General features: G+C 40.1%; 2 protein-coding genes and 1 long non-coding RNA gene across 6 annotated transcripts in view; 2 read left to right on the top strand and 1 right to left on the bottom strand.

The window, feature by feature from the left end:
* The first annotated feature begins 10,658 nt into the window (after positions 1–10,658).
* On the top strand, positions 10,659–11,588 carry LOC122971673. Its single transcript, XR_006399544.1, has 2 exons — positions 10,659–11,305; positions 11,356–11,588. It is a non-coding gene; the product is annotated as an uncharacterized LOC122971673 (long non-coding RNA).
* Positions 11,589–11,656: 68 nt separating this feature from the next.
* On the bottom strand, positions 11,657–12,866 carry ch25h (cholesterol 25-hydroxylase). The gene is made up of 2 exons (XM_044338413.1): positions 12,407–12,866; positions 11,657–11,998 (listed from the first exon to the last, which is right to left on the bottom strand). Exons 1-2 carry the CDS (start codon positions 12,827–12,829, stop codon positions 11,666–11,668), a joined length of 756 nt encoding a protein of 251 aa, XP_044194348.1. The 5' UTR covers positions 12,830–12,866; the 3' UTR covers positions 11,657–11,665.
* A 77-nt stretch (positions 12,867–12,943) lies between these two features.
* LOC122971670 (interferon-induced protein with tetratricopeptide repeats 5-like) overlaps positions 12,944–17,500 on the top strand; it is an 11,040-nt gene continuing 6,483 nt past the window's right edge. For 2 of the 4 annotated variants that reach the window (XM_044338411.1, XM_044338412.1), the window contains exons 1-5: positions 13,706–13,884; positions 14,415–14,591; positions 15,073–15,262; positions 16,354–16,545; positions 16,765–16,992. In XM_044338411.1, the coding sequence (XP_044194346.1) occupies positions 13,880–13,884; positions 14,415–14,591; positions 15,073–15,262; positions 16,354–16,545; positions 16,765–16,992 (792 nt within the window). In that variant the 5' untranslated portion in view covers positions 13,706–13,879. Of the gene's footprint in view, positions 13,664–13,705; positions 13,885–14,414; positions 14,592–15,072; positions 15,263–15,302; positions 15,318–16,353; positions 16,546–16,764; positions 16,993–17,500 lie in introns of those variants that run through there. The other 2 variants (XM_044338409.1, XM_044338410.1) reach the window with 2 other exon arrangements.

The raw sequence follows: 17,500 nt of genomic DNA, 5'->3' as shown, positions 1-17,500 counted from the left end.
CTGAGATACATCTATATTCAACCAGTTTAACATGTATTAACACTGAGATACATCTATATTCAACCAGTTTAACATGTATTCACACTGAGATACATCTATATTCAACCAGTTTAACATGTATTCACACTGAGATACATCTATATTCAACCAGTTTAATATGTATTCACACTGAGATACATCTATATTCAACCAGTTTAACATGTATTCACACTGAGATACATCTATATTCAACCAGTTTAACATGTATTCACACTGAGATACATCTATATTCAACCAGTTTAATATGTATTCACACTGAGATACATCTATATTCAACCAGTTTAACATGTATTCACACTGAGATACATCTATATTCAACCAGTTTAATATGTATTAACACTGAGATACATCTATATTCAACCAGTTTAACACGTATTCACACTGAGATACATCTATATTCAACCAGTTTAATATGTATTAACACTGAGATACATCTATATTCAACCAGTTTAATATGTATTCACACTGAGATACATCTATATTCAACCAGTTTAATATGTATTAACACTGAGATACATCTATATTCAACCAGTTTAACATGTATTCACACTGAGATACATCTATATTCAACCAGTTTAACACGTATTAACACTGATATACATCTATATTCAACCAGTTTAACACGTATTAACACTGAGATACATCTATATTCAACCAGTTTAACACGTATTCACACTGAGATACATCTATATTCAACCAGTTTAACACGTATTCACACTGAGATACATCTATATTCAACCAGTTTAACACGTATTAACACTGATATACATCTATATTCAACCAGTTTAACATGTATTAACACTGAGATACATCTATATTCAACCAGTTTAACATGTATTCACACTGAGATACATCTATATTCAACCAGTTTAACACATATTCACACTGAGATACATCTATATTCAACCAGTTTAACATGTATTAACACTGAGATACATCTATATTCAACCAGTTTAACACGTATTCACACTGAGATACATCTATATTCAACCAGTTTAACACGTATTCATACTGAGATACATCTATATTCAACCAGTTTAATATGTATTCACACTGAGATACATCTATATTCAACCAGTTTAACATGTATTCACACTGAGATACATCTATATTCAACCAGTTTAACACGTATTAACACTGATATACATCTATATTCAACCAGTTTAACACGTATTCACACTGAGATACATCTATATTCAACCAGTTTAACACGTATTAACACTGATATACATCTATATTCAACCAGTTTAACACGTATTAACACTGAGATACATCTATATTCAACCAGTTTAACACGTATTCACACTGAGATACATCTATATTCAACCAGTTTAACACGTATTCACACTGAGATACATCTATATTCAACCAGTTTAACACGTATTCACACTGAGATACATCTATATTCAACCAGTTTAACACGTATTCACACTGAGATACATCTATATTCAACCAGTTTAACACGTATTCACACTGAGATACATCTATATTCAACCAGTTTAACACGTATTAACACTGATATACATCTATATTCAACCAGTTTAACATGTATTAACACTGAGATACATCTATATTCAACCAGTTTAACACGTATTCACACTGAGATACATCTATATTCAACCAGTTTAACACGTATTCACACTGAGATACATCTATATTCAACCAGTTTAACACGTATTCATACTGAGATACATCTATATTCAACCAGTTTAACACGTATTCACACTGAGATACATCTATATTCAACCAGTTTAACACGTATTCATACTGAGATACATCTATATTCAACCAGTTTAACATGTATTCACACTGAGATACATCTATATTCAACCAGTTTAACACGTATTCATACTGAGATACATCTATATTCAACCAGTTTAACATGTATTCACACTGAGATACATCTATATTCAACCAGTTTAACACGTATTCACACTGAGATACATCTATATTCAACCAGTTTAACATGTATTCACACTGAGATACATCTATATTCAACCAGAACACCAGACGAGAGCTTCCTGCTGCCTTTCTATGACTCGTTCCTGTAGATAGATAGATAGATAGATAGATAGTTCGTTCTGTAGACAGCTACACATGTGGCTCTGTGTTTGTAATGAATTTAAATCAGTTTGTATCTCAAGTTCAAGTTTGTCATTTGTGCAGAATAACAGACGTCATCTGTAAACAGTAAACAGTAAACAATACAAACAATAAATACTGCACATGAGGAAATAAGGAACCAGCATATAATATAATAAAAATAGATTCAACATAAATATAAATATAAATATAAATATAAATATAAAAGGTTTGTGTGATGGTATAATACATATTTATAGACGAGTCACATGACTGACGAGAAACAACATCAGACTGGAATTTCCCAGAAGGAAAACCCTGGCAGCTCCTCACGACAGGAAGTGAGATTAGAAAAAATGACAATAACACACAGACACACACACACACACACACACACAGACACACTCACACACACACACACTCACACACACACACACACACAGACACACACACACACACACACACACACACACAGACACACACACACACACACACAGACACACACACACACACACACACACACACACACACACACAGACACACAGACACACACACACACACACACACACACACACAGACACACACACACACACACACAGACACACACACACACACACACACACACACACACACACACACACAGACACACACACACACACACACACACACACACACACACACACACAGACACACAGACACACACACACACACACACACACACACACAGACACACACACACACACACACAGACACACACACACACACACACACACACACACACACACACACACAGACACACACACACACACACACACACACACACACACACACCCTGTTCCGTCTCTCGGTCAGTGTGTTGGAATGTCTTTTGTCTTGTTTTCAGCAGAGACACTGAGACGTCCTGCAGACGTGTTTTAAAACCTGTAAAATACTTTGAATCTGAGTTTGTGTCTGATTTAGTTTTTATTAAACATCATCTTCTTCTTCTTCCTCATTAAAACTGCAGAATCTGTGAATCTGTAAATAAAGACGTCTCCTTCACTGTAAAAGTCGTCTCAGTGTTTCCACATCACACTGGTGTCAGCTGCATACTGGGAACAAACTGGGATGTCACAAACCCTGCAGGTACGTCCAGGTGTTAAACTGGGATTTAAAGAAGTGTCTTAAACCAACATTCAGTCATCAAATGAACATTAAAGCTGTTTAATGCTGTAATCATTCGTCCCATTAGAAGATCCCTTCATAATGACCTTACAGTGTAAATCCACAGTCTGAAGCTAATATGAAGCTTCAGCGTCCAAATGAGTCAAATCCAGTAGATATCTTTCAACGTTACAGTCTTTTTAGTGCCAAAGTTCCTCTTTTTGTTATTATACACTGTTACACAGCTCTGGCAGCTGGAACAGAATCTGGGTTTTATTAACTAACTTACTGCCAAACTGCACTGAAGAAAACTGCAGCAACATACAGAGCAGCTTTATTGTTATAACAACAGTAAAATAACCATCTCATAAAAATACAGTAATATTCTGTCATTAAAATAAAATGCATAGTTTTAATTTTGCATAAAATTGTGTTGTTGTTTTTTTGGCTTTTTAATGATAAATAAGGGTATTTCTACCTCTATAAACTATATAAATTAATACTGCTATTATGCAAATAATCAGGCTTGAAATGACAGAAATGTATAAATTGAGTTTAATTATATAACTTTATATAAAAATCTTCTATATTCTATATTTAATGTAATAAAATTCTATACCATCAATAAAACATTTAATTTAATTTTTTTTTTAAGAATATAACAAATTACATTTTCCTGTATTTTTGAAATAAAGGAAAAAAAATCTGTAAAAATATAGATTTTTCTTTTTTTACACAAAGAGGGAATGTGATGCTGAAAAGACTGTAAATGACTGTAAATGACTGTAAATGACTGTAAATGACTGTAAATGACTGTAAATGACTGTAAATGACTGTAAATGACGGTGGACACTCTGAACTGCTCCTTTAATGTGACTTCAGAGAAACAATCTGCTTTTCTTCTGAATCCGAATGTCAGTGTTTGATAAACTGTGGAGGAAACACGTCAGCAGAGTCAGACGGGCCGTCTGCTCTCTGATTCTCTAGTATTGACGAGGTCAGCGCTCTCTGTTCGTGACCCCCCCCCCCCCCCCCCCCCCCCCCCCCCCCCCCCCCCACCCTGTTAAAATAAACATGGAGTTTATTATTTATTGCCTGCTTACTCATGATTCAAACTTTACACACAAAACATTCTCAAGAATTGAATGTGATGAAACTTCCTGACTGAATATAAACTGTTGCATCAAGTCCATTTAGTAGCTGTTCAGGAGCTTTCTATCACACAGAGGACTCCTGCTGATGAAGATCATGTGATGTGATGGAAAGCTCCAAAATAGATTCATTAAATGGAAAACATCTGCTGCAACATTCAGAGGCTGCGACACGTTAATGCATCTATGATGATTATACTACTAATAATACTAATACTACTACTACTAATAATAATACTAATACTATTAATACTACTACTAATAATAATACTAATACTATTAATACTACTACTACTAATAATAATACTATTAATACTACTACTAATACTAATACTACTACTAATAATAATACTAATAATACTAATACTACTACTACTAATAATACTACTAATAATACTAATACTACTACTACTAATAATAATACTAATACTATTAATACTACTACTAATAATAATACTAATACTATTAATACTACTACTACTAATAATAATACTATTAATACTACTAATAATACTAATACTACTAATAATACTAATACTAATAATACTAATACTACTAATAATACTAATACTACTAATACTAATAATAATACTAATACTATTAATACTACTACTAATAATAATACTAATACTATTAATAATACTAATACTAATAATACTAATACTACTAATAATACTAATACTACTACTATTAATACTACTACTACTAATACTAATACTATTAATACTACTAATACTACTACTACTACTACTACTAATAATACTACTACTAATAATAATACTAATACTACTAATAATACTGTTAATACTACTAATCTGAAATCAGATTGAAATCACAACCAGCAGCTTCGTCCTGCTGCAACATGTGACCCAACATGAGCTCAGGTATGCAGACAACAGGTATGTACAGGTGTGTGTGAGTGTGTGTGTGTGTGTGTGTGTGTGCAGGTATGTGTGTGTGTGTGTGTGTGTCTGTGTGTGTGCAAGTGTGTGTGTGTGTGTGTGTGTGTGTGTGCAAGTGTGTGTGTGTGTGTGTGTGTGTGTGCAGGTGTGTGTCTGTGTGTGTGTGTGTGTGTGTGTGTGTGTGTGCAAGTGTGTGTGTGTGTGTGTGTGTGGGGGGGGGGGGGGGTGTGTGTGTGTGTGTGTGTGTGTGTGTGTGTGTGTGTGTGCAGGTGTGTGTAGGTGGGAACGAGTTGCTGCAGGTCAGAGGATCGTTAGCAGAGAGTGACGACCTCGTCTTCACTGCAGGGTCTAGAAACAGGTAGCATGCTAACGCTATCGCTAAGGCTAACACTAGTCCAGTCCAATATTTAACAGCAAGCAGCATCCTGAGCTGCTGTGTATATGATCTTTTTGTTCCTGTCACAAACAATGCCAGTCGGAGAAATTATTGATTGATAATTGATTGATGGAATTGATTTATTGTCTTGAATTGTTTTGTGTACTTTAACCTGTAATATAATCAGTTCTTCCTGCTGTAGCTTTAGCTGCTCTGTTTATGTGCCAGACTGGACGCACAAGTCTCAGCTTCCTGGAAGGTTTATCCTTTAAATAAATAGCAGATATATCAGCATAAATATATGAAGAGTTTTCTGTTGTCTTCTTCATAAATAATAAATCATTCCACTGCTGCTCATCGTCCTTTAAGAAACTGTTTTTTTTTTTTTTTTTTTGCAGTTAAAAGCTTTTAAAACTTGGTTTTAAAATGTGTTTCAGTGATCTGAAGAGCAGAGTCGTGTTCGCTGTGTGATGAACTGAAGCTTGAGCAGAGAAACGAACAGAGAAGAAGAGAATGAAGCAGTGAAAGTTGTCTGTAGCAGAATGATGCTGCACAACATCACATAAAAACATCACATTAATTATTAAGCTGCATCTCACCTGCCTCCATGAAAACAACAGGTGGTGGTGACGTCAGTCTGTGGTCACCATAGTAACCGTGTTACAGATCACATGACGTGTATATATGTGGACAGGTTTCCTGCTGTTGGTTCCAGTGTAACTACTCTGATATATCAGCATATTTGTTCTTTTCTATAATTTCCTGCTGTGTAACCGACGTTTCTCTGGCAGAGTGACTAAAACTAAACCAGCGTCACATTTCTTTCAGTTTTTTTCTCATCATTTGGACCAAATTGCATCATCGTCTGTTTGATCAGCGGGATTCAACTAAAGGTCCAGTTAGAGAACATTTCCAGATGATCATAATGTTTAACTGTTTAGTGTGATTGATATTACATCTGCATGTAATCAATACCTGACTGTCAAACCAATTCAAAAACACAGAGCTGATCATATATGTGTGTTTAATAATAATAATCTCATCTACTAAATAAAATACGGCTGCACATGTTCAAATAAAGTGCTTAACTTTCACATCTTGACTTTCTCAGCCAGTCAGTGACCTCTGATGTGATCGTTTCACTTCCCTGAATGTGACCAGCAGAGCGAGACAGCAAACATCGTGATTGTTCGTCAGTGACGTGCAGACAGATGACGGATGATTTCAGGACGTGTGGACACTGAAGCTGCTGCTGTTGTCTCATCTTCAGGTGATTTCAGCTTTTCTGACTCCTCTGAAATTTCTCAGCTGCTGAATTTCACAAATTCTCTAAAATAATGTGATGGTGATGAGTCTGTATGAATTGTGACAGCGGTGAAATACCAGCATGATGACATCATCACCTCTGTAAAACACTGGAGCTCTGATTCATGTGTTGGAACTTTTTGGGATCTTGACATTTACACCGTTACATTGGAAATCTTTCCCATGAAGGATCAAGATGAGTCACAGCTGAGGCATTTACCTCGCAGCAGCTTCACATGACTCATCAGAGATTAGCCAACATCCTGCAGGAGCTCTGAAGACCTGGTGGTGGTGGGGGGGGGGGGGGGTGGGGGGGAAATCCTCCTGAGGCCCCAGAGGAAAGAGGAAGGAAGTGAGTCAGCGTGCAGAGAAGGAACTCCACATGAAACACACTAAAACACCGCCGCCGCCGCCGCCATGTCTGATCAGGCAGCAGCAGAAAACCTCAGCAAGAGCTCAGATCCAATTTTACAACTTTTATGATCTCGTTGCGTGCTGTAATCTTCACATCTGTTGCACATCTGCAGACGGATCCTCCTCCGCTGCTCCTCCTGAGCTTTTTTCCTATTAAAGGGTTTCGTGAGTTTTTCCTCATCTGAACAGGAAGTCCCTGAGGATGATGTGTGATTTGAAATATTGGGCCATAAAATTTGAATGAACATGACTTCAGTTGAAAAGAAGAGCTGTGATGCAACAGAGTAAAAATACTGTGCAAAGGGAAGTGAGAGGAAACTCTTGTGAAAGCACGAGAGAAGGTTATTTTAGAGGAGCTGTGACCCCTGACTACACACTGCTTTGGTTGGAAACCACTGGTTTCATCTTTAACAATGTGTTGTATTTTAAAAAGCTCGTTATATTGAAGCAACATTACAGCTGCTCAGAGGTCTGAAAGCATCGCTGGAGTAAAACTCATCCTCCAATGTGATGATGTGATTATAAAAAATAAAGCCAGTACTCCATGGAAATACACTGGGGTCTGACTAATACCTGGAAATCATCAGGTCAGGTCAGTAGTTTACTACTCCAGCAAGTAGGCCGAGCCTTAGTGACGACCTGACGGATGATTTCTGGTCCCTGTTGAGTCGGTCAGGCAGCCGATGCTACGCTACGCTACGCTACGCTACGCTACGCTACGTCTGTTAACTTGTGTTTTTAAGCTAGTAGCCGGAGCGTCAAGTAACATCAAGGCTGAACAGAGTTAATACACTGTGTAATAATAATTATATATATATGTATATACATCCTAACAAAACATTTTTGGCTGCTTTTTTCTGATCAGATTTCAGGTTATTGTGTAAATTAGCTTTGAAATAAAGAACAAACATGTTTCAGATAGTTTATTAAATGTTCTGACAAGAGTTTTTCTACCAGACAAACAACAATAATATGTTTCAGGGTCTCAGAATCACAGACTGAAGATAAACAGATTAAGGAGAAATGATCTGATATTATAATATATTAATGCTCCTACATACAGCAGCATCAGTCACATGACGTTGTTGTTCACAGGCTACGTGTCGCTCCAGTGTCCCGTCATCCAGATGTGATGTCTCTGACTTCCTGTCTCCGGAGACACATGTGAGGTTCACTGTTCACACTTCTGCAAACATAGAGCTGCTTCTGCTCTGATGATCCCTTTCGTAATGGTTTTTGTGGTTCTGTGTTTCCTGTTGAAGGTTAGTGTCACATATTTGGTCCCTTAAAGCAGAAATGAAACAGGCGAGTCTGACCATGTTTCTCCAGAACATCTATTATTATTTTATTATACTATTATGCAAGACTTTACAAGTCTTTCGGCCTCCTTGATGTTGCTCTTTGATTAACTCACCTGTTGAATCTTGTTTGATTATGTAAGTTTCCTCCCACCGTCTGTTCACCAGGCCTCGTGGTGCGTTCCTCACCATCATCAGGTCTTCTTCAACACAGCATGATGTTCATACTGTCAGTAAAATAGACAATAAAGCAGCAGATGCTTTAGGACGGGGCTACGTTGTGATTGACAAGTCGCTACCATGGCAACAGCGTTGCTTACGTGGCGTAACCATGGCGTATAGGCGTAGCCTCTGCTATTTCACAGCGTTATCAGTTCACTAAAGTTAACTGTAAGATTGTTGTCGCCTAAAAAAAGTCTTGTTCAGCGTTTGGTTTTAATAAAAAGACTCATCGATGAGTCGGATGATCAGTTTTTCCGGTGAGCACATTTAGTTTTAACGGTTTTAGGCCTGTTTTTCGCTAGTGAAAATTAGCATTAGCATTAGCATTAGTTTATCACTGTTAACCATAGATTGTAAATGCACCGTGCTAACCAAGCTAGCAGCTAGTGCTACGGTCAGCGCCACCCTCTTGTCCAAATATGGTCACTTCTGACTCCAAAAATCAAATATGGCGACGGCCAAATCCAAGATGGCGACGGTCAAATCGCTACAGTCGAGGCTTCCATATGTTTTACAGTCTATGTTTGTAACCAGTACCTGCTCAGTGTTTGCACTGACTTCATCCATCCCCACAGTTAACCATAAAATCATCCGTTTTGTACCAGTACTGTCGGCTACTGGTTTTTGCTCCGGCTCTGGCAGTTACAACGTTGCCATGGAAACAGCAGAGTAATATCTGGTGATGAGGAATGTAGGTGTGCCGTCACGCTGATCTAAATGTGATTATAATTGTTTGAACTATGCTGTATGTGAGGAGCCGTCGGCCTGCAGACATTCAGCTGCTGAACAGAGCTGAACACGTGTTTCACTGATTAAACTAACATCTGCTTTATTGTGCAGCATGAAGAGTTTATGTGTAAATGGTTCATTGAGTTTGAGGCTTCCTGGGAAGTTAATAATCAGCAAACACTTCACCCTCCTGATGAATGAACATGACGAATGTTGCAAACATCCTGCTGCTGCTGCTGCTGCTGCTGCTGCTGGGAAACGTCTCTCTCTCTTCATGTCTAACAAGCAGAAAGTTTCACAACAAAATGAAGATGTGGGTGAAACATTTCTGATGTTGGAGTGAATTACAGAAACCTTTCACCTTCTCTGTTAGTTTCACTCAGTGAAACGTTAATGATTTTTCAGTGTACTCGCCCTGAAAGTCAAAGTTCCTGTTAGCGATTCTTTTAGAGCTCTTCCTGAACTTTGTTGTGTTTCCAGCTGATAAAATTGGACCAACATCATAAATCAAACAGATTAAAGAACAGCAGCAGCATCAGCGGTGCGTCACTCCTCTGTGTCAGAGCCAGTTTATCAGATCCAATAAAGACACTCAGATATGAGCTGATATCCATCAGTATTAACACATACTGACCCAACAGTTCAGTCCCACATTCATTCAACTCATTACGCCTGGTGTGATCTGATCTGACTTCTGTTCCTCCAGGAACGTTTCCATGATTCACGTTTATATGTCGAGAAACAAACATGTTCAGACTTGAATGATTTGTTCATCCGAAGCTTCAGACAGTAAATCTGTCCGATCAGATGACAGACAGAGAGCTGATGGACAGCAGGTCTAACTTCTGTTAATCAGGAGGAGTCTGAAACACCTGAGAACACGACCTGGAAACAGCCTGGAAACAGCCTGGAAACAGCCTGAAAACAGCCTGAAAATGACTTAAAATGACCTGAAAACAGCCTGAAAATGACCTGAAAACAGCCTGAAAAACAGCCTGAAAATGACCTGAAAACAGCCTGAAAACAGCCTGAAAATGACCTGAAAACAGCCTGGAAACAGCCTGGAAACAGCCTGGAAACAGCCTGAACTACTACTAAATAGTGAACTATCTGTTTGTTTGTTTGTTTGTTGATATGTTTATGATCTATTGATTTGCTGCGGCCTGTTTATTGACCTGATTGTTGTTTATTGGACGGCAGAAATTCTCGGACTCTGATTCTCTTTTTGTTCATAAAGTTTATTCTTTACAGTTTATTAAACACTTCACAGAAATCATGTTTTCACATTTCATTTCATTTCATTTCATTTCATTTCATTCAGTCCAAGTTTCAACCAGAAACCTTCATCATGTTCCCACCTCACACTCCTCCTCCTCAGTCCTTCCACTTCCTGTCATCCATCTTTAAAACATCCAGTGTGTCAACCAGCAGTCTCGTTCCAAACATCAATATTACAGTAATATGACAATAAAAACCATAATGTTCAATATGAACACTTTGTTCTGATTTGTATAATATTAATATAATATACAGCAAACTGCAGAATGACTCAACAAAACATGTCAAGTTAACAAGTTCAGTCCTGAAATCTGATTTTCTTCTTCTGGAAGCGTTCAGACGACGTTCAGACGACGTTCAGACGACGTTCAGACGACGTTCAGACGACGTTCAGACGACGTTCAGACGACGTTCAGACTGAATCTTCTTCACTTGTGTTCTTTCTGCAGTGATTAAAGTCAAACAGGCTTCACAGATTAATAATAATATCATGAAGAGTTAATAAATAAATATGTTAATAAATAAATAAATAGTTTCTAATATACAGACATCCAGAAAGTGTCTATTTTAATGTGAAAGATGATCTGAGGGGAACATTCATGAACTTTTACATCAGTTCACAAAACTCCTACCGAACCCCCCAAACCCCCCAAACCCTCCATCAGTTTATTAAGTCCTCCATCAGTTTATTAAGTCCTCCATCAGTTTATTAAGTCCTCCATCAGTTCAGTCTTGAGTGCTCAGTGTCCCAGCCAGTCGGTCCCAGTGGGTGAAGTAGGGGGCGTAGTTGCACTTGGACTTGAGGTGGTGCAGGTCGTGGTGTCGGGATCCTCCGTACAGCCCGAGCGGCACCAGGCGGTGGGTGGAGCAGGGCAGGTCGTAGCCGCAGTGATCCTCCACCGACAGCCAGATGTTGAGGATGAAGAAGGCCAGCTCGGTCAGCGGGTGGCAGCCCAGGAGGAAGGGGTTAACGGCGGCGAAGAAGCCCAGGCTGAGAGTCTCCCAGGCCCCCGAGTACTCGGTGGTGAGGGCGGAGGTGGAGGTGTAGGTGTGGTGCACCTGCAGGGGGGAGAAGAAGAAACTTTAAGTTTGATTTATTCTTATATTTTAACGCTGCAGCTCGACTCAGCAAACTCCAGAGTGAAGAGAAGAAGCAGAGCTGCTTTCCTCATGAACTATCACTACTAACACTAAAGTCATTTCATAATAAAGGTATAACTGTTATTGATCAGGTGTGTGTGAATAAATAGATGCTGCAGAAGAAGAATATTCATGAGAATATAAAGCTGTCATGCAAACCACATAAAGTAATACATATTTACATATTTGCAGCATTCAGAGATTAAATTTGGTGTTTCGTGAGTCAGATTCAGTTCTTTTATGTCTGTCCTGCACATTTCAGCTCAGTCTGAGTCTGTATTCATTGATTATAACGGCAGCGTGTTAATCCGAGCTGTCAGTACCAACCTTGTGGAAGGTGCGGTAGAGCCAGGGCACTCTGTGGTGCAGCAGGTGCCAGACGAAGCTCTGGAAGTCGAAGAGCAGCAGGCAGACCAGCACCTGGGCCAGCAGGTGAGGCAGGGGCGGGGCCTCCTCGGGCAGGTGGACGGGCCTCAGGTACCAGTGCATCACGGTCAGCGGGAAGATGAAGACCAGGTGGTTGTAGAGCGTCAGAGCCAAGCAGCTCCGCACCGAGGCCCAGCTGACGGAGCTCTGAGGCTGCAGCTTGTACCTGCGCACCAGGGCCCACCTGCGGGACAGCGCGTCCAGCAGCAGGAAGGGCAGGCAGCAGGCCAGGTAGACGCCGAGCGAGAAGAGGACGGGGAACAGGGGTGAGCGCAGGAGGGACGAGTGTCCCAGCGTGAATGTCCAGAGAGGCTGCAACAACATCCTGCCATAAGATCAGTTTCAGTGTCTCACTTTCACCGTCTCTGCTGCTTTTATAGACTTTATGACGTCACCACAGCCCCTCCCACCCTGCCTTATAAGGCCTCTTCCTGCTCCTTGCACCAACGGAGACCAAAAAGGACACAAGACCACCTACTATGGACAGACAGTTATCCCTCCAGGCCCATGACCCTCTAACCTCTAACATAAGGAGACGGATGAAGCAATTTTTCATGTTTATCTCTGAACATGAGACGATGTTTCACAGCTGGATGTGTGTTCTGTGTTCCTCATGAAGTCGCCCCTGACTGCTCTAAGGTTAATGGCGCCCCCTGCAGGGCATGCTGGGTAATAAAGTAGACAGGAGGAAATGCAGAGTTTCACACGTTTTCACCCTCAGAGCTGTTTACAGACAGCAGAAGTAAAATGACTGTTGACAGCGAGATAAAAGTCAAAAGAAGTTCATGAACATTTTTCCATCTTGACTTTCTGCTGTTTGTAATTCAACAAGTTTTAGGAAATTTGATTTATTTTTTTCTTTGTTGGTTTTTAAGGATCAAACACAGAAAAACATTTTGGTCGTCCAGTCTGCAGATTCATGTGAGGAAACATAAAAATACATTTTTATGATAATTAGAAAATGTGGTTTGGGACGCTCACTTGTTTCTATACAGTCTGATTTTAGTTGATGTGTAAAAAGTTCACTTCAGTTCACTTTGTTCTTTTGAACGAATCGTTGCCAGTGACACAGCTCTGGTGAGCTCTTTCCTGGCTGATTGAGCTTCAGTCTGCAGCAGTGGTGGAAAGTAACGCTCTACTTTACGTGACTTCAGAGAGGTCAGTGAAGGCATCATGCTGGTAATAAATGGGTTTCAGTTTCGTTTCTTCGATCTGAACCTGATCTGAGTTTCTGTTCCGTCTCTGAGCAGCCGGATCAGTAACTCACCTAATGAACACTGAATCTCCCTCATATCATCATCATCATCATCATCACCTTCATCTTCATCATCGCTCCGCTCAGTGAGGAAGAGTCTGAACCGTGAACACGTCAGCATGAGGTCAGTTTGTTTTAAAGCTGATTTAAACATGAAAAACCTAAAGAATCCTCATGTGAAAACATCATCAGTCTGAACCAGCCTGCAGTATTATACAGTCAGTATGAGTCCACCTTAAAGTACCTCAGAGTACTTTAAAGTACCCCAGAGTACCTTAAAGTACCTAAAGTTATCTAAAATTACCGTAAAGTACCATAACGTACCTGAAGTACCTAAAGGTACCTTAAATTACCTTAAAATACCTTAAAGTACCTGGAGTACCATAAAGTACCTGGAGTACCATAAAGTACCTGGAGTACCATAAAGTACCTGGAGTACCATAAAGTACCTGGAGTACTATTAAGTACTATCAGATTACAGCCAGAGAAGCAGTCTCAGTGTGGATTTGTTACTGCTGACTGGTTTTCAGTGGAAACATTGTGAACATTCCTTTAATCCCAAACTCTGATTTTGACGTGTGGATCTTGACTCTGCAGCTAAATGTGAAACAATAATAATAATTAGTTATAAATGTGTCCTCTGTGACTCTGCAGCCATGCGAGCGCTCTGCGCTGCCGGCTGCTGCAGCTGCAGTGTCGCTTCACCTGGGATCTGGACCCGCAGGACATGGACCTGGAGAGCCTCAGCACGAGGCTGCAGGAACACATCAAGCTCCGGCTGGGACGGCGGGGGGCGGTCGCTCTGTCCTGCAACTTCTTAGCTTATGTCTGGTACAGTGTGGAAAGATCACTTTGGCTGTCTGACATGCTCTGTATTTACCCTCCAATGGGTTATTTATTTATTTATGATAGATAGACAGATAGACAGATAGATAGATAGATAGATAGATAGATAGATAGATAGATAGATAGATAGATAGATAGATAGATAAATAGATAGATAGACAGACAGATAGATAGATAGATAGATAGATAGATAGATAGATAGATAGATAGATAGACAGATAGATAGATAGATAGATAGACAGACAGACAGATAGATAGACAGATAGATAGATAGACAGATAGATAGATAGACAGATAGACAGATAGACAGATAGATAGATAAATAGATAGATAGATAGATAGATAGAAAGAAAAACTCACCGACTGTTTGAGTCTCGGTTAGCAACATTAGCATTGTAGCTTGTTGAAACAAGCTACAATGCTAATGCTAAACTGAAACATCTCACAATGATCCGTCTGTCCTCAGGTATCTTCAGGGTCGACCAGAGGAGGCGGCGTCACTGCTCAACCAATCAGAGGAGGAGACCAGAGAGTGTTTTGGTGAGGAGAGCGAGCGGCGGCTCATCGTGACATACGGAGATCTGGCCTGGCTGAACTACCACACTGGAGACTACACACAGTCACACACACACTGCCAGAGAGTGGAGGATATACTGGTATACACACTCTGCTGTAACACACACATACTGGTAGAGGGTGGAAGATATACTGGTATACACACTCTGCTGTAACACACATACTGGTAGAGAGTGGAGGATATACTGGTATACACACTCTGCTGTAACACACACATACTGGTAGAGGGTGAAGATATACTGGTATACACACTCTGCTGTAACACACACATACTGGTAGAGGGTGAAGATATACTGGTATATACACTCTGCTGTAACACACACATACTGGTAGAGGGTGAAGATATACTGGTATACACACTCTGCTGTAACACACACATACTGGTAGAGGGTGAAGATATACTGGTATATACTGGTATAATATATTTTTGATTATACCATGAAACTAGTTTTCTTCCAAACACTGTATCTGTCTGTAAGAATCAGCATATTGTAAATGTGCTGATGATACAGTGATTATCAGCCTCTTACAGGAGCAGGAAGAAGGACAGGGCTTCCAAGATCCATTTGGTAGATAATTACAAATATCAGTTATTGATCACAAACTTTCAAATCAAATGTTTCTCAACAGTGTCTTTACATTCTTAGAAAACTGAACTCTTTGAAGCTTTGTGGATCCATGATGACTCAGCCTGTCAAAGTGTCCAGTAAAATGACTGACGTGAGGCGTCTATAGTAAGCATGTTCTTAGGAAGGCTCGTCCAGATCATCCTTTGTTCAGTTTGAGTTAGTTCCACCTGGCCTTTGTTTCAGGGTACCAGCTGTAAGGACTAAAAGGTCTAAACCATCCTTTGTTTCAGTGGCTTTAGGCCAGTTGAACTCTTGACATCTTTTCTTAACTGGACTCTAGAAATGTTTTAGACTTTGGTCTGCGAGGTATAAATTGTGTCTGGTTTCTTATGACTGTCACCTGACTGCAAACCAGCAAAAAAACAATATGGTGGAAGTTTGGTTTGGAGACTCCCCTTTGACCTTCCCCAACCCTGACCCTATGAAAAATGAGAAAGTACAGCTCATAGTCCAAGCCAGGTATCAGACAGCAGAATATTTAGACACGAGATAAAACAGAGTCTCCTTTCTGTCTCCGCTTGCTCTTCCCTCCCTCTCTACAGGTGAAGTATCCTACCAGTTCCTCCTCAGTTCTCCACCCAGAGGTGTATGGAGAGAAGGCCTGGACCTACCTCAAGTTTTCGTGGAGTTACTACACCAAAGCTATTGAATGCTTCCACAAAGCGTTGGAGCTGCAGCCTGATGACAGCGAGTGGAACGCTGGTTTGGCTATTGCCCTCTACCGGAGAGCACCGGTCAGTTTTCTGATAAACATCAACAGTGAACAAAGTTATAGTCTTACAGGATCTTGGCTGGGCCAAACTGGCACTCTGCATGTGGTCAATCAGTTAATCAAATGTCTGTGTGTGTCTCAGAAGTTTCAATGACTTATCTTTTTTTTTGACATGAAAGCTGAGGGAAGATTTCTAGTCCAAGAATTCAAACCAGTACACTAATCGAATTCTCATTTGCAGAGAGCTTTAGAAACATCCGTGAACATAGAGGAGTCACCGGCCATCAAACAGCTTCGCCGAGCCCTGGAGGTCAACCCTGACGATGGCATTCTGCTGTCCATGCTGGCTATAATGTTAGCTACCAACCAGAAACACCAAGAGGCTAAAGACCTGGTAGAGAGAGCGCTGAGGATCGATCCTGACAACCCTCATGTCACACGCTATGTGGCCAAATACCTTCGCAATGGGGTAGATCTGAATTACCAGCTGAAGAACTTGCTTACTTTCAGTCATCCATCTGTTTTATCTGGGCTTTAATTGCAGTAACAGCAGGCTAAACAGAGTAGTGCAGACATCCTTCTCTCCAGACACATGGTTCAGATATACACATGGATATACAGTATAATCCCTCCAGTGTGTTCTGGGTCTGGGTCTCCTCCCAGTAAATGTGTCCAAGAGGTGTCCTGGTCACATGATGAACCACCTCAATCACCCTGAGGCCTGGAGGTTCTGTCCTTAGAAATCATTGATAGAACTGCTGACAAAGACATAACTTTGAAAGATCCCAACAAACACTGGATGGCTTTGAGCATCAGCCTCAGCACCTCAAATGATAACTTGAGAAGCAGTCATAAGCCTTCTTCAGGTCTCCATCACATTCAGATTGGATGGGTAAAGACCTTTCTAGTATCCATGCGAGGGTCAGTGGTGGAAGAAGTATTCATATCCTTTACTACACTAAAAGTACCAATACAGC

This window comes from Thunnus albacares, chromosome 20, assembly GCF_914725855.1.
Source record: "Thunnus albacares chromosome 20, fThuAlb1.1, whole genome shotgun sequence".
In the NCBI taxonomy this organism is placed as follows: Eukaryota; Metazoa; Chordata; class Actinopteri; order Scombriformes; family Scombridae; genus Thunnus; species Thunnus albacares.
The sequence above is the reverse complement of the archived record's forward strand: the minus strand, read 5'-3'. Positions and strand labels throughout refer to the sequence as shown.